This window comes from Lactuca sativa, chromosome 2, assembly GCF_002870075.4.
Source record: "Lactuca sativa cultivar Salinas chromosome 2, Lsat_Salinas_v11, whole genome shotgun sequence".
NCBI lineage: Eukaryota > Viridiplantae > Streptophyta > Magnoliopsida > Asterales > Asteraceae > Lactuca > Lactuca sativa.
This window is the reverse complement of record NC_056624.2, coordinates 82,157,680-82,184,350: the sequence shown is the minus strand read 5'-3', so window position 1 is coordinate 82,184,350 and position 26,671 is coordinate 82,157,680. Positions and strand designations below refer to the sequence as shown.

The 26,671-nt window shown below is 43.1% G+C and overlaps 2 protein-coding genes and 1 non-coding gene across 3 annotated transcripts; 1 reads left to right on the top strand and 2 right to left on the bottom strand.

The window, feature by feature from the left end:
- Nucleotides 1–16,796: 16,796 nt before the first annotated feature.
- LOC128132333 (uncharacterized) lies at nucleotides 16,797–17,180 on the bottom strand. The gene has a single exon (XM_052768856.1). The coding sequence runs from the start codon at nucleotides 17,178–17,180 to the stop codon at nucleotides 16,797–16,799; it is 384 nt and encodes a 127-aa protein (XP_052624816.1).
- A 4,280-nt stretch (nucleotides 17,181–21,460) lies between these two features.
- LOC111919397 (uncharacterized) lies at nucleotides 21,461–22,240 on the bottom strand. Its single transcript, XM_023914979.1, has one exon. It carries the CDS (start codon nucleotides 22,238–22,240, stop codon nucleotides 21,461–21,463), a length of 780 nt encoding a protein of 259 aa, XP_023770747.1.
- A 952-nt stretch (nucleotides 22,241–23,192) lies between these two features.
- LOC128132551 (small nucleolar RNA R71) lies at nucleotides 23,193–23,299 on the top strand. Its single transcript, XR_008230596.1, has one exon. It is a non-coding gene; the product is annotated as a small nucleolar RNA R71 (small nucleolar RNA).
- The last annotated feature ends 3,372 nt before the right edge of the window (nucleotides 23,300–26,671 follow it).

Here is a 26,671-nt window from a genome sequence, read left to right as displayed (position 1 = left end):
GAGATTTGGTGTCATTTCCTCATTTTGTGCCCTAGGTAGTGTTTGGGACATGCATTGGACATTCATGTCCAAATGCCATGATTTTTATGATGTTCTAGAGTAAATAAGACACTTTGGGGGATTTGGTTGCTTGGTCAAAAAGGGATTAAAAGTTTCATTAAGAGCTTCTGGTCAAAGCGTTCTCACGGCGTGAGCACATGGGTGTCACGACGGAGGATGATATTCTTTGACTATTTGACTTATTAGGTCACGATGTAACCATTAGGGGTCACGACGTGACTAGTGGATTGTGGTACTTTCGAGTGTTGATTGTTTTTTACTTTGACTAGGGTTTGACCATGTTTGACTTAAGGGTATTTTGGGTGGTTCGAGTTTTATTTGAGATTGGTCACTATTTGATGAATAGGTGATCGGTAAAGTTGATATTTGGACCAGTTTCCTGTTTAACGATCATTTCAGACTGAGAGGCGATCCTCCATCAGCTCTATGATCCCTTCCTTGATCGACCCAAAGATAATCGGTATCCTGTTTGATGCCATGTCGCTCCTGAACGCCCTGAGGTGACCCTCCATCAACTCTATGATCCCTTCCTTAATCGACCCAAAGATAACCGGGGTCGCCTCAAGGATACCTCTCATGATCTCTGACGCAATGAACTCGTATAGTCTCTCATCCACTAGCTCGAAACCCAAACATGAACCTGATCCTGACCCTGATCCCGATCCTCCTGCTCCGTGACACGTAATCATCACCATTCTAAAAAAAAATACATAAATGTCAGGGTCATACATAATCTCAAGAGATCTTACACACTCTACAAGTTCCTTGGTTCTATCTCGTCCCTCCTTGACTCGAGTACAGATCCTCTGCTTTCAATAGCACGGGCCCATACTGCCTTCCACATCTATCTGTACTTTCCTCAAGGATTGCTTCGATTTCACCAAGTCCCTTCTTCTACTACTGTACTCTTTTCTAATCTTGTCCTAGGCTTACCCTAGGGTAACTCTCCAACCCACTCTCCACCATCAGTTGCGCAAGAAGTTCCTGCTACCTTCACCTAACTAACTCGCGAATACTATTACATAACACTAAGACCAGATAATCCTTCGAATGAGAGGTCCTGCCCTACAACGGTTGGACTCAAACAAGAGCTGTGAAATATGGCTAAACCTAACCTTCTGAAATTATTTAGTCCTTACAATATGTAGTGTAATGTATTCATTTACTAGTTAACTAAAGATAGCTAGAACTCCTAGTTAACTAAAGATAAATAATCCTTTGAATGTATTCGGCCGGTCGCACGCATCACACACAATGTTCTTTCTCAAAACCTTTTCACTTTAACTTTTAGAAAAACCATTTTTGTGAAAAATCTTTCAAATCCTCGATTTGAGTCCAGACACCCCCAAAGGTGTGTCCGAATCCCTCAAACCAAGGCTTTGATACCAACTTATAACAACCCAAATTTCAAGGCCAAAAATTTCGTTTTTAATTAAGTAACTTATAAAATCGTTTACTACAAACATTGTTGATATAACATCAATCCATAAAATCATAATAAACATGTCTCAAAATCATATCATCAAATAGTAGTAAAATCAGAGTACAATCCCATGAATCTCAAAGTACGGAATCATGTGTGTATGTGTGATGCGCTGCTACCGCACCGGCTCTTTCCCCTTCGACGAAGAGGTGCCTGAAACAAAACTGAAAACTGTAAGCACGAAGCTTAGTGAGTTCCCCCATCATACCACATACCACATACCACATAACACATAACATACATACTATCGGGAAATTTTGGGGTACCCGACCTACCCTATCCGACCATTATGGGGTGTCGATCTACCCCTGGCCCAATATGATCCAAAACTAAGGCCCAAACCCAAAACAAAAGCCCAACATTATAATGTCCATAAGTCCTTTACTGGCCCAATTTCTAATTTGGGCCCAAACCTAATAGTCCACGAGGCCCAATTACCAAAAATTCCCTAAGACCCAATCCATGGCCCAATTTTCCAATTTGGGATCAAAACCATAATGGGCCTCCAAAAATAAATATCAACCCCAAAACCTGATAGCCCAACAGGGCCTAAAACACAAAGTCCAAATCCATAAAATCCATAAAGGCCCATGAATGGCCCAATTTTCCAAATTGGGCCCACGCTCCTTATTAGGCCTTCACCATAGATCCAATCCTTCACTTAGTCCAGAACACAACCATTATGATGGTCCATTAAGGCCCACGAATCTAGGCCCCAAACAGATGGTCCAAAGCCGAAGCCCACAGTCTGAAACCCAACCTAGCTGAGTACGCAGGGCGTACTCAGCAGTATGTTGTGCGTACTTACTTAATGGCTTGTACGTTGCGCGTACTGGCTTGTACGCCCATCGTACTACCATCTAGCCTCACTTCTGCCATTAAGCACTTAATGCTTTAAGTCATAAGTCCAAACCACAGATCTGAGTCCCACATAATGTCTAAACCCATAAAGTCACTGACTTGGTGACTTTGCATGCCCCTAATAAGACCAAATATCATTCTACTTTCATGGAAATGGCTCAAACTCCAACATAGATGGTCTTAAACTCTAAAGGTACCAACTTTATGGATCTTGAACCTCAGAAACACAAAGAGAGGAAATGAAATCAAGACCACTAGATCTCATACTTGGGACCAAAATGAAAAAAACTCACAATTGGTAGATCTAGGAGATGAATGATCAAGTTCAAAGCTTTATACCTTCATCAAGCTAAGAATGAGTCCCAAAAGCCAGATCCATAAGCTCCTCCTTGATTCCCATCTTTGCATCAAACTTCATTTTCTTGAAAATGGATCAAACACTCTAAAAAATGGACTCCATAAGCTCAAAATGTCACCATGAATGATATAAGACGATTTCTAGGGTTTAGAGGGGTGGAGGCTGAAGATATTAGGGTTAGGTTATGGGATAAGGAGTTTAAATAGGGTCCAAGACCTTAAAATAGGGTCTGATCTAACTGGCGTACGCCCGACATACTCCGGGGAACATTCGCGATCCTCCTGGTCAATATGCCCAGCATACTCCAAGGTACGCCCAGTGTACTACCTTCTTTGCTAGTACGCCCCGCGTACACTTTGTGTATGCTCTGTTTACTCGGCTAAGCCGGAAAACCACGAAACTTCCGAAGGCCATAACTTCTTCGTTATAAGACCGATTCCAACGATCCTTATATCAATGGAAAGGTGACGAGAAGCCCTACACTCCTAACAAATCAAAACTTTCTTAAGACTTTCCAAAAAAAAATACATTTTCCACAAAAGCCCAAATTGCCACTTTACCAAAATACCCCTAGGCTCCAAAACACGAACCGAACACCCAGATCACTTCTAATACATCACTCGCACCAAAATGGGCCTAGATCTTACCTTACCAAGAGCCATAATCCTTATAATGACCGACCTTCGAGCCACAACCTTAGACTAGGAGTCAATTCGGAACAGAGCGTTACAAAATCTCCCCCACTTGAATTAGACTTCGTCCTCGAAGTCTGTTGTTGCTGCTGGAAATAACTCGAGGTAGTGCTCCCTCATCTCATCCTCTGGCTCCCAAGTCCATTACGAGCCCTTGCGGTGTTGCCACTGCACCTTCACCAGCTCTAATTCCTTGTTCCTTAGTGCCTTCATCTTGCTATCTAGAATGGTTATCGGTCGCTCGATGTAGTTCAGGCTGTCATTTACCTGAATATCCTCAAGAGGCACCACTGTAGAGTCATCTACCAAGCACTTCCGTAGCTGGGAGACGTGGAAAGTATTGTGAATCTGGCTAAGCTCGGCTGGCATATCCAGCCTATACGCCACCTTACCCACCCGGGCTGCAACTCTGAAAGGGCCAATGTACCTGGGGCCCAACTTGCCTCGTTTCCTAAATCGGACGACACCTTTCCAAGGTGACACCTTCAGGAGGACCATATCTCCAACCTGGAACTCTAGGTCTGAACGACGCTTGTCGGCATAACTTTTTTTTCCGACTCTGAGCAGTCTGAAGCCTGCTCCGAACCTGCTGAATCCTCTTCGTCATCTTGAGCACCACTTTGGTCCTCCCCATGACACTCTTCCCTACCTCGCCCCAGCATATCAGGGTCCTGCACTTCCTCCCGTACAACATCGCGAAGGGAGGATGGTTAATACTCGTGTGGTAGCTATTATTATAGGAAAACTCTACCAAGGGAAGGTAGGTATCCCAACTACCACTGAAGTCCAAAACGCATGCCCGCAACATATCCTCAAATGTTTGGATGGTCCGCTCGCTCTGACCGTCCGTCTGCGGGTGGCAGGCAGTGCTAAAGTGTAGACGAGTACCTAACTCGTCGTGAAATTTCTTCCAGAATCTGGAAGTAAACTGTACGTCTCTATCAGAAATCACAGAGACTGACACTCTGTGTCGGGCCACAACCTCCCAAATGTAGATGTCGACCAGCTTCTCGGCCGATATGCTCTCCTGGATCGGTATGAAATGGGCACTCTTGGTCAACCGATCCATGATGACCCATATCGAATCCACTCCCCGTGCGGTCCTGGGCAGCTTGGTGATGAAATCCATAGTAATATCTTCCCATTTCCACATGGGGATGTCCAACGGTTGCGTCTTGATGGGAGGCCTCTGGTGCTCTGCCTTGACCTTCCTACAGGTCAGGCATCTGTCGACGTACCAAGCTACATCCCGCTTCATGTAGGGCCACCAGTAATCAGGACGAAGATCTATGTACATCTTTGCCGCCCTGGGATGAATAGAAAACCTGGATTTGTGCGCCTCCTCCATCAGCACCTGGCGTACACCTCCATACTACGGGACCCACACCCTATGGTGTAGTGTCAACAACCCACGACTATCATAGTCGAAGGAGGAAACTTGCCCCACAATACGCTTGCTCTTCCGATGTTCCTCCTTCATCGCCTCCTACTGGGCCTCTCGAATCTGCTCCAACAGTAGAGTTACTATTGTCATTCTCAGGCAAATATCTCTGATCGGGGCAGCCTTGCGGCTAAGAGCATCGGCCACCACATTGGCATTCCCCGGGTGGTAGAGGATCTCACAATCGTAATCCTTCACCACATCTAGCCACCAACGTTGCTTCATGTTCAAATTCGGCTGATCAATGAGGTACCTAAAACTCTTGTGATCCGTGTAAATGGTACAACGGACCCCATAGCGGTAATGTCACCAAATCTTGAGGGCAAAGATGACCGCCCCCAACTCCAGATCATGCGTCGGGTAGTTTGCCTCATGAGGCTTCAGCTGCCTCGACGCGTAGGCGATGACGTGCCCTCTCTACATCAGTACTGCGCCCAACCCTGAACTGGACGCATCGCAGTACACTACAAAATCCTCCATGCTCTCTGGCAGAGCGAGGATCAGCGCCTCGCATAGCCTCTGTCTCAAAGTATCGAACGTTTTCTGCTGCTCAGGCCCCCAACGAAATACAACGGCTTTCTTCGTCAGCTGAGTCACGGGTACGACTATCTTGGAGAAATCCTGAATGAATCTCCGGTAATAGCCCGCCAATCCCAGGAAACTTCGAATCTCAGATGGAGACTTCGGAACCTCCCATCTCATCACGGTCTCCACCTTGGACGGATCAACCAAAATCCCGTTCTGGTTTACAAGGTTCCCAAGAAACCGCACCTTGCGCAACCAGAACTCACACTTGGAGAACTTGGCGTATAGGCACTCTCTCCCCAAGGTATCCAAAACCTCTCGCAGATGCTCCTTATGTTGCTCATGCATCTTGGAGTAAAGCAAGATATCATCAATGAAAACTATCACAGACCGATCCAACATCGGTCTGCATACGTGGTTCATGAGATCCATTAATGCGGCAGGAGCATTAGTAAGCCTGAAGGGCATCACCACGAACTCGTAGTGGCCATAGTGAGTCCGAAAAGCAGTCTTCTATACATCCTCATCTCCAACCCTCGTCTAATGGTAGCCTGACCGCAAGTCTATCTTGGAAAACCAAGAACTCGTAGTGGCCATAGTGAGTCCGAAGAGGTCATTAATCCTCGGTAGTGGGTAACAATTCTTCACCGTTACCTTGTTCAGCTCCCAATAGTCTATACACATCCGATGCAACCCGTCCTTCTTCTTTACAAACAAGATCGGGGATCCCCAAGGCGAACTACTCGGCCTGATCAATCCCTTGTCTAGCCGCTCCTGCAGCTGTGTAGACAACTCCTGCATCTCGGGAGGAGCCAACCGATATGGTGCCTTGACTATCAGAGCCGCACTAGGGACTATGTCGATCCTGAACCCTAAATGTCTATCTGGAGGTATCCCAGGAAGCTCCTCTGGGAATACATCTGCGTACTCTCGCACCACCGGTACATCGCTCACCGTCGCCTTACACGCCTCCTAGGTATCCATGACATATGTGACATACCCTGCACAACCCTGCTGGAGGTAGCGCCTAGCCCTCGCCGCTGAACATAAAGTTGGTCCGCGATGTGGCCTCTCGCCCTGAATCACCAGCACTCCCCCACTCGGGGTCCTGACCCAGACCAACTGTTGCACGCTGTCGATCACCACTCCTTGGGGCTCAACCAATCCATGCCTATAATAACCTTGTTCCCATGCAACGAAATAGAAAACCAGGTCTACCAAGTAGCGCTCCTCATACAGCCTCAGAACATAATCTCTAAAAACCTCTGATGCTCGCACTGAGCAGTCGTCAGCAATCTTGACCTCTAGAGGGCAATCCAACATGCCTGAAGGCACATGGAACCTCTTGCTAAGTGCAAGGGAGATGAATGATCGGGTAGCACCCGAATCAAACAAACACTTGAACTAGAATACCGTTCACATGGAACGATCCTAAACAAAACACATAATATGGCACATAAATATCATAAGCAACATATAATAAGAGCTAGGGGAAGAGAACATACCCGTCACCACATTGGGTGCGGCGTGTGCCTCCTAGGTAGTCAACGGGAAGGCTCAGCTCCTCATCACTGGGACCTCTGACTTGCCTTGTCGGCCGTCTGTAAGCCGCAGGGTCGCTGGAGCTGGCGCCGCTACTGGCGCTGCTGCTGTTGTCAACCTCTGGCAATTGGACCTTTTGTGGCCTCGTTGGTTGAAGTGGAAACACAAAAACTCTGATGTCTGAATAGTGGGAGCAGGGGCGGTACAATCCCTGCTGAAGTGCCCCGTATTGCCGAACTTGTAGCAGCCCGATAATCCCAATCTACAAGCTCCCTCATGCGGCCTGCCACATTTCCTGCAGCGGCTCTGGCTCGGCAGGCCCTTTGGCCTAGTGTCGGATCCCTTGGGTTTCTTCCCCGAAGCCCCAGTCACCTGTCTCTCTTCCGCCTTCCTCTTCCGGATGTGCTCCAAGTCAATCTCCCTCTCCCTCGCTCTGGCAATCATAGAATCCAGAGTCGGGCATGCTGAGTAGCTGACATGCTCCCGAATATCAGCCCTCAACATCTCATGATAGAGGGTTTTCCGCATCTCCTCACTCCTCGCATACTGGGGCACCAACAACGTCCTCTCCTGGAACTTGGCGGTAATCTCCGCCACTGTCTCAGTCGTCTGCCTCAAGCTGCTGAAGCTCCATAGCTCGCACAAACTCAGCCTAGACCGAGTCACAAAATCCGACCAATTCACAGCCTTAATGGCTGAGTCTCCCATAGATTCACCAACTGACTCCCACCAATCCCTGGTTCTATCTCTCAAACAACCTGCAACATACCAAACCTTCGACTCCTCAGGGCAGAAGCTCATCAGCTGAGCAGACTCTATGTCTGCAATCCATCTCCTAGCCACGATGGGGTCTTTCACGCCATGGAAATCCGGTGCACCACTTCTCCTGAAGTACTTGAAGGACAGTGTGCACGACCCTAACTGGCTAGACACCATGTCGCTCCTGAACTCTTAGAGGCGATCCTCCATCAACTCTATGATGCCTTCCTTGATCGACCCAAAGATAACCGAGGTCGCCTTACGGATACCTCTTGTGATCTATGACGTGATGAAATCACGTAGTCTCTCATCCACTGGCTCGGAACCCGAACCCAAACCTGATCCTGAACCTGATCCCAATCCTCCTACTCTGTGACGCATAATCATCACCATTCTGAAACAAAATACATAAATGTCAGGGTCATACATAATCTCGAGAGATCTTACACACTCTACAAGTTCCTTGGTTCTATCTCGTCCCTCCTTGATTCGAGTAAGGATCCTCTGCTTTCAATAGTACGGGCCCATACTACCTTCCACATCTATCCGTACTTTCCTCAAGGATTGCTTCGATTTCACCAAGTCCCTTCTTCTACTATTGTACTCTTTGCTAATCTCGTCCTAGGCTTACCCTAGGGTAACTCTCCAACCCACTCTCTGCCATTAGCTGTGTAAGAAGTTCCTGCTACCTTCACCTAACTAACTCGCGAATACTATTATATATTACTAAGACCAGATAATCCCTCGAATGGGAGTTCCTTCCCTACAACGGTTGGACTCAAACAAGAGATGTGAAATATGGCTAAACCTAACCTTCTGAAATTATTTAGTCCTCGCAATATGTAATGTAATGTATTCGTTTACTAGTTAACTAAAGATAGCTAGAACTCCTAGTAGCACAAAGCAAGCAGCATTCGGGCATTCAATAACCCAAATCAAGCATATTCTATCGAGGCTATCTTGCAGCTCAATAAGCATATATAACAGGCATATCAGGCATCTTCCTAGATCCTTAGCCTAATCTAGCATGCATTTCTCATATACATATAGCAGGCATAAAAAGCATCCTTCCTAAATCCTTAGCCCTAATCTAGCATGCAGTTCTCATAATCATAGTATATCATTACACAAATTTATGGGTCTCTTGGGGAAAACTTACTTGAGCTCGGTCGGTCGCACGCATAACACACCTTGTTATTTCTCAAAACCTTTTCACTTTAACTTTTAGAAAAACCATTTTTTTGGTTAAAAATCTTTCAAATCCTCGATTTGAGTCTAGATACCCCTGAACGTGTGTCCGAATCCCTCAAACCAAGGCTCTGATACCAACTTATAACAACCTAATTTTCAAGGCCAAAAATTTTGTTTTTAATTAACTTATAAAATCGTTTACCACAAACATTGTCGATATCACATCAATCCATAAAATCATAATAAACATGTCTCAAAATCATATCATCAAATAGTAGTAAAATCAGAGTATAACCCCATGAATCTCAAAGTGCGGAATCCTGTGTGTATGTGTGATGCGCTGCTACCGCACCGGTTCCTTCCCCTTCGACGAAGAGGTACCTGAAACAAAACTGAAAACTGTAAGCACGAAGCTTAGTGAGTTCCCCTATCATACCACATACCACATAACACATAAGATACATACTGTCGGGCAATTCTGGGGTGCCCGACCTACCCTATCCGACCATTATGGGGTGTCACCTACCCTGTCAAGCAGTTCTGGGGTGCTGACCTACCCATGTCAAGCTGTTCTTGGGTGCTAACCTACCCTTCGGTCCTAACAACCGAACTTAAGGACTATTCCCCTCCTACTACCACTATCACATATAACATATCATGGTAGCACATAAACATACAACAAACCAGACAATTATCACAAAGAAAATCATCTCAGCTATAATCAACTACTAGTGGGCCGACCTTTGTGCCTTAGACCTACCTCTATTGGAAGGTAACTCACCATGTAAAACTGCGTGTCGAATCTCGCGGAAAGTAGTCTCTAACAGCTGCTCCGATGACTTCCGGCTATTATAATCATACTAACACTCAATCAGAGTATATAACATTATTTAGGGTAAAATGACCATTTTACCCCTTGGTCCAATTGGAACATTCATAAGTCCCAATTCTAGCTTATTAAGCCCAACCCTCCTATGGCCCATCAAAGGCTCCTTAAGGGCCCACTAATTGCCCAATTTCCGAATTAGGCCTTAGCCCCCATATGGGCCCAAAAAGTTCCAAGTCCAAATATAATAATTCCAAAGGCTCCATTCATGGCCCAATAGGCCCAATACTCTAGTTCCAGATTCCCAAGTCCAAAATTATACTTCATAGTGGGCCACGGGGCCCAAAAGTCCAGGCCAGGTCCCTTAAGTCCCAAAAGCCCAATATATCCACTCTACATGCGTACGTGCGACGTACCCGGCACGTGCGCCCAACGTACGCTGACCTTGACCAAAACGGGGAGTTGACCAAGTACGCGCGGTGTACCAGGGAGTACGCCCATCGTATTGACCAGCTTCCTAGGGACTTCATGCATGACTTAATCCAGTAAGCCCTTACGACCAAACTGCAGATCCAGGACCTTTAATATCTCCTAAACCATAAAGTCACAAACTTTATGTGCTTGCATGCATGGTTGGGGTCAAAACATGATTTTGGTTCATTTAACAATCTTCAAGACCAACTAGCACTTGCATGGTTGTGGCTTCACCATCAATGTTCGATTTTTATGACCTTAGGTGCCTATAAGAGTGTTGGATTAGATGTCTAAGCCCATAACTATTATTGGTATGTACTCGACCCGAGAGTAGCACGGTCCATTTGGGTTGCATATCATCAGGACAATTTGTTAGGATGGATTCTTGAGAGAAGGTTATATATAGATAGATATATATATATATATATATATATATATATATATATATATATATGATTTATTAATATATTACAAGCTATAATATATTAATATGAAATCATATGTTTTAATTAGTATTGATCGAGAATTAATTTGGAATTAATTTCGTGATCAAAAGAGACTAATTAAATCTATGGGGACTAATTATGGTAATTAGTGATTTTTATGTATGTTGGGCTTATGATCCATGTTGGACTAAGTTTATGTATGGATACATAAAGAGTTGGGCCACATGAACCATGGATCATAAAACCCATGGGTATGGGTTTTGATTAACCCATGACCTTTGGAATCCCACGTATAAATATGTTACTTCATAGAAAAAATTACCACTAATGTATTCTTGGAGGATATGCACGGTTTGGTGAGGCTAGGATTCTCTCTCAAGTTCCACCTTTGTCCATGATGTGTTGTGATTCTATTTGAGGCGTCCACACTATTAGGGCTAAGCTTTTAAAGGCCAAATTCATCAAGTTCTACAAGCTACACAAAGAGGTAAACTTCTAACTATTATTTTATGTAGTTTATATCATTTGTATTCTAGTTGTAGGCTTAAAGCTTTGGAACCAATATTGCATGTATAATTAGAGAAAACATACATCCAAAGCTTTTAGGGTTGTATGTGCACCATAGGATGTTGTAATATACTAAAACCCAACAGTGGTATTAGAGCCATGGGTTATTTTCTATTATACTTGATGCTACATGTTTTTCCAAGGTTGAAATTCTACCATTTTTGCATCTGACTGCTCACCACGACGTGACAGTCCTTACCACGACGTGGTGATGCACCTTTATGCATAATTTCGGGTTTTTTTGCTTGCTATTGGATGAGGATCATTACCTAAACTATTTTTTTGAACTTAGAAATCTGTTTTCCAAGAGGGTAATGTTCATGCTTGTCCAAATAAAATATCATTGTCATAATTTCTAGTTTTGTATTAGTTTATATGTTTATGCTAATTTCTTGAAGATTGATGATATGAATTATTTTGCTCTTATGAGTTAGTTCAGATTGAGAGAAAAATTATGTGATAATTGTTTTCAATCCAAATTGATCTAAAAGTTGTTTGATGTGTGTAAATGCACTTGTTTTATTCCTACTTTTTATTAATAAATTTAACACACAAAGGCAGTGAACCTGTCTTTTAGTGGTATAGTTGAGTAAGTAGGGTATCAAACTCAGGGAACGGAAAATTAAGCTAATGGCTAATTTTAACTAAGCAATTAATGAAAGTAAAAGGTTTTTCTTCTAGTTTTACAAGACTAGAAACTTAAGCACACCATAAAACACTTAATTAACTAAGTACTAAAGCAAACAACTAATTCACCAAATTTGATAAAGATGTTTCTATTTAGGTTCAACCAATTCACTCCTATGGTTATTTTATATTTATGATAGATTAATTGTTATTGGCTACCAATTATAGTGATTAGGTTCATGTTCATTACTCCTAACCCTTAGACAATTAATTAATTCAAGCAGTGATCAAGTGTTTAAACTAATTAATACGCTAGATTAATAATTTGGATTAAATAAGATTTGTAGTGGTTAATCAATTTAGTGGTTCAATTAACCTCTTGTTTGATGGTTTCTCAAACAAGCTCACACATTAATCTAACTATTGTCTCATTAATCTTAGTTTCATAATCATTATTCCTAAGCATATGATTTAGTGTTCACATAGACATATGAGGTTAACAACTAAGAGATGTTCATGCAGCTAACAGAAAATAATTGTGATTAATGCATAAGGTTCTTTAAAAAACTTAATTTAATAGATCACCAATAAACAATTAACCAAAAACTAAGAATTAAACCATAGGAGTTCCTTGGTATTCCCCAAACAGAAACCAAAAACGTATTTAGCTCATAGTTGCAGTAAAAACAAACACAAAAACAAGTTTAGCTAGATTAAACATACTCAATTCCTAAAGCTAAGTGGAATGATTAACCTAGTTGCTTTAATTCTTCAAAAGGTTGAAGATTAGAGTTCCTCAGCGTCTTCAAGGGTTCTCAATCGCAGCTGGATCTTCAAAAAACGCCAAAAAAGTAGTCCCATCGGATAAAGGCTAGCTTTTTATAGCTATCTCAAAACAGGGTGTACTCGGCGAGTAGCAGACCCAACTCACCGAGTAGAATCGTAGTTATCCGTCTTAAATCAGGAGTCGTGGCTATCTTCTGGAATATTCTGATGGACTCGCCGAGTAGGCTCGTGTACTCGCCGAGTAGATAAGCATGTCTTTTGGACTGAAAACAAAATTTAAACAATATTAAGTACCTTTTATCCATATTATTCACATAGTTAGTTAAAAATGAATAAAAATGTATGCTAAATAATTAACTAATTATGCACATATCAAAATACCCCACACTTGACTTTTGCTTGCCCCCAAGCAAAACTAAATTTTAAACATATTAGAATCACATATGACAATTCCAATCTAACCCAGCCATTATGCCAAGACCGCAACGCATGCATTTGTGTCTAAAATTGTCCTAAGTACCCCCATACTCCAAATACTCACAATTCTCATAAACATTCACCCACTCACCCCGAACTATGCTCATTTTATGCAACCCTCCGAATCCATCCGCAGAAAACCTCTTACCCTCAAGGTATTTTTAATTGAGCAACCCAAGCATACATAATCTAGAATTACAACATTTCGATACCACTATGGAGCTCTTTTGAATTCTTCACTTCCTTGATAATTTGATCTTTGATCTCTTTGAATTCACCACCTTTATTGTTTGATTTTTGGTATCTTCAACTTTTTGAATTTCTTGGAATTTTTGATCTTTGAACTTCATACTTTAACTTTGATGCTCCAAAAAAATTCTTCAACTTTTCTTGCAATTCTTTTTTTTACATGTACCTCACTTTTTTCACTCAATAAACCTACATGCTTAAGCAAGGGTGCTCAACTTCAACCTTTATTGGCTAACGATAATAATTTTCCTGGATACATTTTAGGTTTAGGCTGCTAAACATATTGCATCCCTCAGGCTGAGCGGGGTCGTGTTTTTGTCCCATAATTTCACTGGAATAAGGAAGCCACAAATGCACTAGAACGTGTATAAGCTCAACTAAACATTTGGGTTTTCATGCAATCATCAACACAATTCTAACATGTAATCCTAATTTGCTTTTACCAAAATTTCCTAAATTAAGTCCCTAAGTAATATTTTTGGTATGCAACAATTTTTTTTTTAATTAGCCTAAATTAAGATTCTAAATTTTCTAATATGTGACCAACCCCCTACCCCACACTTATTTTATGCAATGCCCTCATTTCATATTATGCAAATAATAAAAATGCAACTATATAGAGAGGGAATTGGAAGAAACTCCCCTGGGGTAGCAGTCGATAGGTTGATACTCTCTTCTTCAGCTCCTTCTTCTCTTGACTTTAGCCATGGGAACAACTCATCCATGGCTTGGGTGTCATGTGTCTCGTGTGGTTGACGGCTCGAAAATTCACGGAACAAGCTTCTTAGAAAATCTCCATTGACAACTCTTGACAAAAAGAGGATAAATGCTACAGTGAAAGTGCTCAAAGCAGTTCTGGAAATCGAAGACTGCAGATCTACTCGGCGAGTAACTACGTGGACTCGGCGAGTATCTCTTGACTTGGTACTATATCGTGTAATATCCCATGTACTCGCCGAGTAGAGTTTGTGCACTCGGCGAGTAGGCGCTGTGTTGCCAAAACTGATCCAGCTAATATTCCTTTCGACCCAGTTTTTGAACTTGAAAATTTCACTGTCCCTCACTCTAATTCCTTCAGCAGCAACACTCTCCATTACTCTCGACTCTCACGGACGCAATCCTAAGGACAAGACTCCATACTTTTCTTGAAAACCTCTCATTCCTTACTTGACCCTCACAAGTTAGTATGCTTCCTAATCTTCTATCCCTGAAAAATAAACAACTAAAAGTGAAAGTAATAACCATCCCAACAAAAATAAAAATCATCCAAGTGTTTGAAAATTGTTCAAAACATAACAAAACATCATAAACACACAAAACATAAAAGAAAACTTCTTCATTCTTCATCTTCCATGTCAGCTCCTCCCGCGCCACTTCCTCCTTCTCCATCTCTTCTCCTCATTCTCTCGTCCCAACTCATAATGTATGGATATCCGAGTCCGGTTCTTGGAGTAATGTTCATCTGTTGGAAGAGGTATTCAAAAGATTGATTGTTATAATTCACCCCTCATCCAATGTCGTCCAAGTAGCGTCGGTACTCCAATTGGTTCCATCCATCATTGTCCTCCTCCACCGGAATAACCGGTGGGTCTTCTCGTACCCGCTCAATACGTTGTCGGACCCACCTTCCCGGCTCCTCGAGAATTGCCGGCTCGTCTTCATGCGGAATGGAGAATGAATCACCAAATTTCTCAACTATCTGCGGCCTCCTATATAGTGCAGTGTTGAATGGTGGAAGGTGGATAACTGTGAGTGCCCTAGCTTGTTGCAAATCTAGGACCCCAAACGACTTTGCCAGCCTAGTAACAAACATGCCTCCATTGATTTTTGAGTTGACTTTTTCCTTAACCGCCCCTTCAGCAAGGAATTTGGCAATGCAATAGGGGAGATTGCAGAAAGCGTCGAGAGTAATAATACTCCATAGATAGAAAATATCAAGGGTTGGTACCTTGTCCCAATCCTTTCGCATGTTGATGGTGCTAGCCACGAAGCGGTGAATGAGGCGGTGGATTGGCGAGCGAATGTGGCCTTCCTGAGCGGTGGAAGGGATATACACCCGGTTAGCGATCGTGTTCCACCATGTAGAGGCCACCACTGCCTTGGGGAGTTCCTTATGGCAATTTTCCAGGAAAGTTTCAAAGTCTTCAGACATCATCGTGCTCTGGTCATAAATACCCAGTCTCCAAGAAAACTCAGCAATGCTGCATTGTCGCAACTCCCCGCCCAAAGAAAAATAAATTGTGTTGGGGTTGTAATACTCACTACCACCTCGGAATGAGATGGTAGCAAAGAATTCCCAACACAGCTCGGCATATACAGGCTCTTGTATCTGGAATAGTTGTAACCAGCCATCACATGTGATGGTGGTATACCCCAAACTGCACTCCTTGACCAAGTAAGGTGTAAGCTCCTCCTCCAATCCCACATTTCCCAACCACCCCCAGTCAACTGCGTTTGGCAAATGGATTTCCTTTTGTTTGAGCGCCTCTAATCGGTTTTTGGCCCTAGTTTGTGATGACTTGGAAGTGATTTGTTGGAATGAAAGCCATGGGATATCACTTTGGCTCCCTCCACGAGAAGACTGCCCCCTTCTGGCCATTATACCTGCATAAAAACATCAAAAACACACAAACAAACAATACCCAGTAATTAAAAACAAAGAAATGGGGTCTGAATAGTCATCTACTCGCCGAGTACACAACCTACTCGGCGAGTAGGATGAACTTCGGGACTGTTCGGTGCCGGACCTCTATTCATCACAGGGGTTTGTTTTAATGAGTTATCTAACCATAAATCCAAAAGAAATTCCTCCTAACATTACCTAATTCATGGCTAAATTAAAACCCTAGAATTTGAGGAAACCCCCAAATTCGAAATTAAGCAAAATAGGGGCAAATCTATGATAAAGATTGAACCTTTGTGAGTTTAAAGTGTAAAGATGTTACCTTTTTCTTTGAATGATGAAGATTAAGTGGAAAATCGAAGAGAATCGGAAGAAATCGCAGGCTGCTTGAGAGATCGTTGTGCACGGTGAGTATGGGGGTTAAATGGGTGAAAACCCTCTTTTTTACAGATTTATATCTCATCCGTGTAAAATGGCTACTTGTAGAGTAGAAAGGTTCTACTCGCCGAGTATAAATGCCGTTACACGTTTTATTGGGCTACTCGGGCAGGTACTCGCAGAGTATACGTGCCTACTCGGCGAGTAAACCTTGCAGATTGAAAAAAAATGTGAAAATTTTGAAAAATTAATGTATTTTAAGCCATCCACCCCACACTCTAGGCATTGCTTGCCATCAAGCAGTTATGTTCTTAAAAGTAGATGAAGAAAAGAAAAAATAAAGAAAAGGAAAGAAAATGCAAACTTGAGACTCGGGTTGCCTCCCGAGAAGCGCTTCTTTTTAGGGAGTCATTAGCTGGACTCCTCCCCTTCTATGTGGTTGCAATCCCTTCCAGCAGCAACAACTCTTCCATTCCTTCATTCCGGGGGACTCCTTCTTCATGCTTTTTGACCCTATGCCCATTGACCTTGAAAGGCGTGCCATCTCTTGACAACAGCTCTATAGCACCATGTGGAAACACCGTCTTCACTAGAAAAGGACCATCCCATCTTGACTTGAGTTTTCCCGAGAAAAGCTTTAGTCGTGAATTGAAGAGCAACACTTTTTGGCCTTCATGAATTTCTTTATCTTTAATCCTTTTGCCATGCCACATCTTGGTCTTCTCTTTATAAAGCCATGAACTAGAGTATGCATCATTCCTCAGTTCCTCAAGAGCATTCATTTGCATCAACCGGTTGCTCTTTAGTTCCTCCATGTTGAAGTTACACCTCTTTAAAGCCCAAAATGCCTTATGCTCTAGTTCCACCGGCAAATGGAATTGCTTTCCATAAACTAACCTATATGGTGTAGTACCAATAGGTGTTTTGAAAGCTGTACGAAAAGCCCAAAGTGCATCATCTAGCTTATCCGACCATTCCTTGCGATTGCTCCCCACCGATTTCTCCAAAATTCGCTTTAAAGCTCGATTTGTCACTTCGGTTTGTCCACTAGTTTGTGGATGGTACGATGTGGAAAACTTATGGGTTACCCCATATTTCTTTAACACCTTTTCCAATTGGTCATTGGAAAAATGTGTGCCTCGGTCACTTATAAGGGCTTTCGGGACTCCAAATCGTGAAAATAATTTCTTTAAAAACTGCACCACCACCCGACCGTCATTTGTTGGTAACGCTTGTGCCTCCGCCCATTTGGATACATAATCCACCACCACTAATATGTATTTGTTTCCTTTAGACATGGGAAATGGTCCCATGAAGTCGATTCCCCACACATCAAACACCTGGCACACTTGGATACTATGTTGTGGCATTTCATTTCGAGATGAAATGTTTCCCACTCTTTGACAAGCATCACATTCTTTGACAAATTGGGCTGCATCTTTAAAAATTGTGGGCCAATAGAACCCAATGTCAAAGATCTTCTTTGCAGTGTAGTGTGCTCCATGATGTCCACCCGTGGGTCCGCTATGACAATGCTCTAATATTTTCCGGCTTTCCTTACCGAATACGCATCTTCGTATGATCCCATCCGCACAGCTCCGGAAGAGGTATGGCTTGTCCCAAAAGTAATATTTTAATTTAGAAAATAATTCCTTCTTTTGTTGACTGCTAAAATCTTTCGAGATGTATTTTGTAGCTAAATAATTAGCTATATCTGCGAACCATGGCTCTTCTCCCACGGTCACCATAATGTACTCGTCCAGGAAGTCGTCTCCAACTTTATCTTCTTGCAATTGCGGGTTCTCAAGCCTTGACAAGTGGTCAGCTGCTACATTCTCCATTCCCTTCTTGTCTCGTATCTCTATGTCGAACTCTTGAAGAAGTAGCACCCATCGTATCAGTCTTGGCTTGGCATCCTGTTTTGCAAACAAATACTTGATAGCCGAGTGGTCAGTAAAAACAGTAGTTTTGGATAAAACCAAGTAAGGGCGGAATTTGTCAAAGGCATACACCACAGCTAATAATTCCTTTTCAGTGGTGGTGTAATTCTCTTGGGCTGGATTTAGAGTCTTGCTAGCATAATATATGGGTCAAAAGTGCTTATCAACCCTTTGACCAAGGACAACTCCTAATGCAAAGTCACTAGCATCCCACATAATCTTAAAGGGTAAGTTCCAATTCGGTGCAACAATGATTGGGGCATTAGTTAATTTTTCCTTTAAACATTCAAATGCCTCAAAACATTCTTTAGTAAAAGTAAATGGTGCATCTTTTAGTAGTAATTGTGGTAGAGGTCTAGTTATTTTAGAAAAATATTTTATGAAACGCCGGTAAAAACCCGTGTGTCCTAGAAAACTTCTAATGCCCTTCACATTAGTTGGTGGAGGTAATTTGGCAATGGTGTCAATCTTTACCTGATCCACTTCAATTCCCATTTTGGAAACCTTGTGGCCCAAAACTATACCCTCCTTGACCATAAAGTGACATTTCTCCCAATTGAGGACCAAGTCGGTTTTTTCCACCTAGCAAGCATTAAGTCAAGATTTGTGAGACAATCATGGAAAGAAGATCCAAAAACGGAAAAGTCGTCCATAAAAACTTCCATGAATTTTTCCACCATATCGTGGAATATGGTTGTCATACACCTTTGAAAAGTCGCGGGTGCATTGCATAGCCCAAAAGGCATGCGTCTATTAGCAAAAGTCCCACTTGGGCAAGTGAATGTGGTCTTTTCTTGGTTCATTGGGTCTATGGGTATTTGAAAATAACTCGAGAATCCATCTAGAAAGCAATAGTAGCTATGGCCCGATAGTATTTCTAACATTTGATCAATAAAAGGTAAGGGAAAATGGTCTTTACGAGTGGCATCGTTTAGCTTTCGATAATCGATGCACACTCTCCGACCGGTTACCGTTCGTGTCGGAATTAGCTCGTTCTTTTCGTTGGTTATGACTGTCATCCCTCCTTTCTTGGGCACCACTTGGACCGGACTCACCCACGGACTGTCGGAAATGGAATAGATAATTCCCGCATCTAAGAGTTTGACCACTTCCTTCTTGACTACTTCTTGCATGTTTGGGTTTAACCTTCTTTGGTGCTGTACAACCGACTTTCCTCCTTCTTCCAGATTGATCTTGTAGGAGCAATAAGATGGGCTTATTCCCTTGATGTCGGTGATGCTCCATGCTATGGCCCGCTTCCGCTTCTTCAATACTTGCACGAGCTCTTCTTTTTCAGAATTGGACAGGTCATCGGCTATGATTACAGGCTTTTGGTTGCCTTCTTCAAGGAAAGCATACTCCAAATGTTCTAGTAAAGTTTTGAGCTCCAATTTTTTGTTCTGACTGTTGGACTCGCCGAGTGCAGGTAGGGTACTCGGTGAGTTTATGGCTGTATTCACAACTTCTACCTTGTTTAAAGAGGAACTCGGTGAGTAGATCTGGTGGTTGTCGAGGCCAACACAAATAATAACCCTAAATATTACACACTAAAATAGTGTATAGTGGTAAAGGGATCGAATCCACGGAGATTGGTTCAATTTATAACTCTATGAAAAATCTCTTTGTAAAAATACTTGTAAAATGACAATAAAAATAAAATGGGGGGTTTTGGTGTTTTGAAATACTTGAAACAAACTAGAATTAACTATGATTTAAATAGACAAATGCAACAAAAATAAGAGTTTGATGTAAAATCAATAAGGGAGAGATGGTTGACTTAAAGTTTCCTCACTTTGACTTTTGATGAACATATCATTAGAATCCAATGGTGCAATACTTTGATTTAAATCCTTAATTTGGCTATAGTAATCCAAGGAGCTTGAGATTACCTAGACTTTTCTTAATTGTTGAAATGGCTAGAGAAGCTCATAACAATTTCCTTAGTCAAAGTCACTAATTCCAAATAGCATGCAATTAGTGAAAGTCAACTAGCATTAAGAACCAAAAAGTCACCAAATCCAAGAGGGGTCAAATGCTTTCACCACCATGTTGGAGGAAATGTTTTTATGATTGTGTGAAGCAAAAACAACACAAAAATCATTTGTTGCTTGCTAATTTGAAGATCCTTTACTTAATCAAGAAATTAGCCAACTAATCACCACAAACATATTTAAACTCATGAACTAAAACTTACAAGTAGTGATAAGATGTTAAAACACAAAACATTCCCATAAAGATTTAAGAACATGTTCATGGATTCTTCAACATTCAACAAAAGTTCAAAGGATTAACCAAAAGTCAACCAAGATTAGTTTAGCCAAGCATGGCTAAACACAAAGAAACAAAGTTAGAGAAATTTGTACCAAACATTAAGCAAGAATCAAGAGGTAAAAATATGATGTTCTTCAAGGGTTCTTGGCCTTCAAAAGTCTTCAAAACTCCAGAGAGAATCTTCAAAAATCGGATGTCCAAGAGTCTCCAAAAGATGGGCACCAACCTTCCTCAAATAGCTCAAAAGAAGAATTTCCGAAACTGCCCCTGCAGGAGGTTGCGCGACCCGCGTGCTGTTGCGCGGGTGGTCCCTGGATGTAACATCTTTGAGGTTTTGGGCCTCCATAGCTTAGCCCACTTAGCCCAGATCGAATCCAATCACCTCCTAGCCCATTTTCTTCAAGTTTTTCTTCATTTTAAGCCCAATTTGACCTCTCCAAATCCTCCAAAGCTCGTGCACTCTCCCGATTAAAAATCTACGTACGGTTGAATAAACTCCCGCATCTTGCAAATTTAAAGTTTATTTCTCTCCAAGCCTTCAAATAACCATCAAGATTGCTCCATGCATAATCTCCACAATCACCAAGCCTAACATCATTTTTGTCTACCAAATCTCATCGCTTCCCATACGTCCCGAACACTCCCGCTCCGCTAGACCCGAAAACCTGCAATTATGCTCACAAGATTCGAAAGTACCCGAAATAGTCATAAAATAACAAAATGGAAAATATGCATGGAAATTATCTAAATTATGAATGAAATATGCTAAAATAAACTATAAAAAGAAGTAAACAAAACTAACTATCAAGATCGGTCCTACTCGGCGAGTAGGACTGTCAGTTTGCTTCACCAATTATTCATAATCTGCTTCTTCCAGCAGTCTTTCAATTTCCATTAAGTCTTTTTTCTGGATCAAATTCTTCATCATCGGTTGTGAACTTGCTGGAATCTTCAGTTATGCATTCCTCCAATAACTCGTCAAGCATATCAATTGAGAATGCCGTGTCGTCACTGTTCCTTGAATACTTCATAGCTTGATCTACCCCAAATGTGACTGAATCTTCTCCTACCCGCAAGGTGAGCTTCGAGTCCCTCATGTCTACTATAGCACTTGCTGTGTTGAGGAAGGGCCTTCCAAGGATGATGGACACTTGTGGATCCGCCTCCATGTCTAGGATGATAAAATTAGCGGGAAAAACGAATTTGTCCACTTTTACTAGTATGTCTTCGCATATGCCTCTTGCGAAGGTGACTGTCTTGTTTGCCAAGTGAATTGCCATGCGAATTGGCCTAGGTTCCGGGAGACCCAGCTTCTTAAAGAATGAGTATGGCATTAGGTTCACACTTGTTCCCGAATCGGCTAAGGCATGAATGGTGGCCAAGTTGCCAAATTGGCAAGGTAAAGTCAAACTCCCCGGATCACCTTTCTTCTTTGGTAGCTTATTTAGCATAGCAGCTGAGCAGTTTTCAATGAGTACTACCTTCTTCACTTCTTCCATCTTCCTTCTATTAGTGAGAAGTTCTTTAAGGAACTTTGCATATTTGGGCATTTGCATGACGGCTTCAATGAAGGGTATGTTGATTTGAAGAGTCTTGATATGATCTAGAAACTTCTGATACTCCTCTTCCTGCTTCTCCTTCTTAGCTCGGGTTGGGTATGACATTAGAGGCTGGTAAAGCTTTTCAGGGACCTGATTGTTGGGATTTGATGGTGTACTCGCCGAGTCTATACGTGGTACTCGGCGAGTAGGGCTGTTAGATTGTATGTTTTGCTGTTCTGCTTGCTTTTCTGCCTCCTCCTTCTGTGATTCCTTGGATGAATCAGTCTGAATAGGTGCCAGGGGAGTGATTATCTTCCCACTACTTGTTGTAACTATGTTTATGTGCGCGCCTCATGGGTTATTTTTAGTTTTGCTAGGAAGTTCGCCCGGTGACCTTTGGTTGATTTGTTGAGCAAGTTGCCCAAGCTGCGTTTCTATATTGTGGATAGATGCTTGCTGGTTCCTAAGCATGGTCCTTGTTTCTTGAATTGCAGCATCATGATCACTATGTCTTTTTTCTGAAGCAGCTACAAATTTGGTGAGCATCTCTTCCAAGCTTGGCTTCCTCTCTTGCACTGGCTCCTCCTTTTGGTAGAATCCTCTCCCTTTTTGCCTAAACCTTTCCTCCTTGGCTTTCTTGTACTCTTCATAAGGGGGCCACTCTTTCTTTTGTTTGCGCCAGTCTTCATCATATCGGTCTCCACTTGAGTAACACACTTGCACCTTCTTGTTGCCATTCTCATCTAAGTCACAATCTCTAGTGAGGTGAGGCCCATTGCAGTTTTCACAACCCACCCGAATAGCATGGATCGTTTGATACATTTTATCCATCCTCTTATCCTTGGTTTTAAGCATAGCCATGACTGCGGATAAGTCTTCAGTAGCTGCATAAGCGGCTCCCCTAGTGACATCATGTCTAGGATTGTGGTATTCTCTAGAGTGTTTAGAGAATTCTTCAATCAATTCTTTGATCACCGGGGGCGGCTTCTTTGTGAGCGGGCCTTGCGAGTCTAGTAACTGCCTGGTTGTGACATTGACTCCATCATAGAAGATGGAGACTTCTTTCTGGCTATTTAGGTCATGGTGTGGGCAGTTTCTTAGTAAGCTCTTGTACCTCTCCTATGCTTCATATAGCGACTCTCCAGCTTGTTGTTCAAAGTTAGCAATGGCCTTCTTCAACTTGGCTATCTTGGAAGGTGGGCAAAAGTGATCAATGAATTCTTCTTTCATCTTGGCCCAAGTGGTGACTGATCCGGGGGGAAGTGACTTGAGCCAGTCTTTTGCAGCACCTTTGAATGTCACCGGAAGCATACGAAGTAGCTGAGTCTCGCGAGGCACATTTGGAACATTGAAGTAATCAGCTACATCATTGACTTCGTCCAAATGCTTGTAGGCATCTTCATGATCTTTTCCATAAAAAGGTATTTCTTTAAGTAAAGCTAGGATATGAACCTTTAGCACGAAAGTATCAATCGCGGGAATTGCAGGTTGCACAAGTCCCGGGCGATGTTGTCGCGCATCCTCTTCTTCCATTCTCCGATGGGGATTTCATCAATGTTAGCCATTGTGATAGCTAACTCTTCCTCGGAATCGGTTTCGTGCTCGTATGTAGGCTCCTCTTCTTCCTCGGTCTCGTACTCAATATCTTCCTTAACCGGTTCGTCGATTTGTAACAACGTCAATTTTCAAACAAATTTTTCATTTCTAAATAAAGTATTTTCATTTAAAAACAAGGCATAAACATTCCAAGTGTCATGTCAGAATACAAATCATTTAAATCCCAAGATCACAAGTCATCTATCAGTGTGTACAGATCACGCCGGCGCCTTCCCACGGTCCTCGCTAGTACCTGAAACACATACACAACAACTGTAAGCATAAATGCTTAGTGAGTTCCCCAAAATACAACTTACGCATATACGCCTTTCCAAGCCCTGACCTTCCGGTCCATGTGTCTCAGGGGACTTTCGTCCCTGCTGGGTAAACCTTCCGGTCCTACCCACGCCAACCTTACGGTCCACCACACAACGCCTTCCGGCCCATAACATAATGCCTTCCGGCCCACATAACATACATAGCACGTATAACAATTTACTTATCACATATAGCACATATATCTTATATCATATCCGACCTTCCGGTCACACAGTCAAACCCTTCCGGGTACAGTATAGTGAGAAGACTCACCTCGTGAATATCGAAAGCTAGCAAATCCCAAAGTCACTCGTGCTCGATCCGCCGAGCTACAATCTCCCTATAACATCATACATCTCTTATTAACATTTTTATCTTCTAAGTTTGACTATCTCTAAGAAGTCAAACATAGGTCAACTCTGGTCAACGGTCAATGGTCAACTTGACCGGACTCGACGAGTGCATAGGGGCAACTCGGCGAGTCTAGACGTATTCGCCAACTCCCTAGGATTCCCTTCTTACTCGTCGAGTGCTTCTCCTGACTCGACGAGTTCCACCTGGGAGAGTCGTGGGGCCACCCCGACTCAACTCGCCGAGTCTCAAGAACAACTCGGCGAGTCCCAACTCGACTCAGTCCACCTGTCGACCCTCTCTAACTCGTCCTGACTCACTGAGTCAACCATAACTCGGTCAAGACTACGCACTGGGTGTCCTCAAGGACAATCTTCAAGAGACTCGTCGAGTCTGTTCATCAGACTCGGCGAGTCCATGCCATGCACCAGCTAAAACTGGTTTTTGCGGTCAGATCCGTTCCATCCATTCATAGATCTGGCCTTCCCAAGCTTATTTGTCACGTAAAGTCTCAGTCTTGGTTGCCATGCAATGCGTACAAGGCTTATTTTGGGGAAACAACCTCAAATATGACCACCTTAGCTTCTAACTCAAAAGGATGGACATAAAGCTAGTCATATGGGGTCTCCTGGACCTGCTAAGGCCCAGATCTAGGTTCCATATCTCCATGGAACCTTTCATACTTCCAATTTAAGCCAAGAAGTGCAAGAAGAAACCCTAGATTTGACACATCAACACAAAATACGAAGTTTGGCTCTGAAAGTTACCTCAAGAAGACTCCCCTGATGAATTAGCAACAGATCCAAGCTCCCCAACTCCTCAAGTTTGATCCTCTCCCTCCTTTCTTGCAATATCACACAAAATGGTGAACAAATGACCTCCAAATACACTCACAAGGGCTCACAGTTGAATGGGGGCTCTTAGGGTTCAAGGTGGCCGCAAATGAGGGCCATAAGGTCCTTTAAATAGGGATTAGGACCGGGAAATTAGGGTTTCATTAAACAGCGCTGACTCGCCGAGTCCATATCCTGGACTCGCCGAGTCCAGACGAATCCCGCGTCCAGAATCGCGACCCTACTCGGCGAGTCTAAGCTCCAACTCGCCGAGTCCCCTCTTAAAACACAAAATAATCAAATCAATAAAGATACCTGAAATTCCGGGCTGTTACAATTCTCCCCCACTAGAACTAGACTTCGCCCTCGAAGTCTCGCTCTGAAAATAGCTCCGGATGCTGCTCCCGCATCTCGCGCTCCGACTCCCAGGTCATCTCCGACCCCTTCCGGTGTTGCCACTGAACCAACACCAGAGGCACCTCCTTGTTCCTCAGAACCTTGATCTTCCGATCCCTGATGGCCACAGGCCTCTCAGCATAATTCAGACTCGCATCCACATGAATATCCTCTAATGGAACCACTGCCGACTCATCGGCTATACACTTCCTCAACTGTGACACGTGAAAAGTGTCGTGGATCTGCCCCAACTCGGCTGGGAACTCCAAACGATAGGCTACCCGGCCTACCCTTGCAATCACACGAAATGGCCCAATATACCGGGGCCCCAACTTGCCCCTCTTCCTGAATCGAATCACTCCTTTCCAAGGAGAGACCTTTAGGAGAACGAAGTCGCCGACCTGAAACTCAAGCTCGGACCGGCGTCTATCTGCATAACTCTTCTGTCGGCTCTGGGCGGTCAATAACCTCTGTCTGACCTGCTGAATCTGCTCTGTCGTCTGAAGCACGATCTCTGTACTGCCCATCACTCTCTGCCCAACCTCTCCCCAGCAAATGGGGGTCCGACACCTCCTACCATACAACAGCTCAAAGGGTGGCATACCAATGCTCGAATGATGGCTGTTGTTGTAGGAAAACTCTGCCAAGGGTAAGTACGCATCCCAGCTACCCCCGAAATCTAACACACATGCTCGAAGCATGTCTTCCAGTGTCTGAATCGTCCGCTCGCTCTGGCCGTCTGTCTAGGGATGAAAGGCGGTACTAAAATGCAATTTAGTACCCAGCTCCTCATGAAATTTCTTCCAGAATCTGGAAGTGAAGCGCACATCACGGTCTGAAACAATCGAGATCGGCACCCCATGCCGAGATACCACTTCTCTCACATATATCTCTGCCAACTTCTCCGCTGAAGAACTCTCACTGATGGCAAGGAAGTGAGCGCTCTTCGTCAACCTATCCACAATCACCCAAATTGCATCAACTCCTCTGGCAGTCCTCGGCAATTTGGTGATGAAATCCATAGTGATCTGTTCCCACTTCCATTCGGGAACCTCCAATG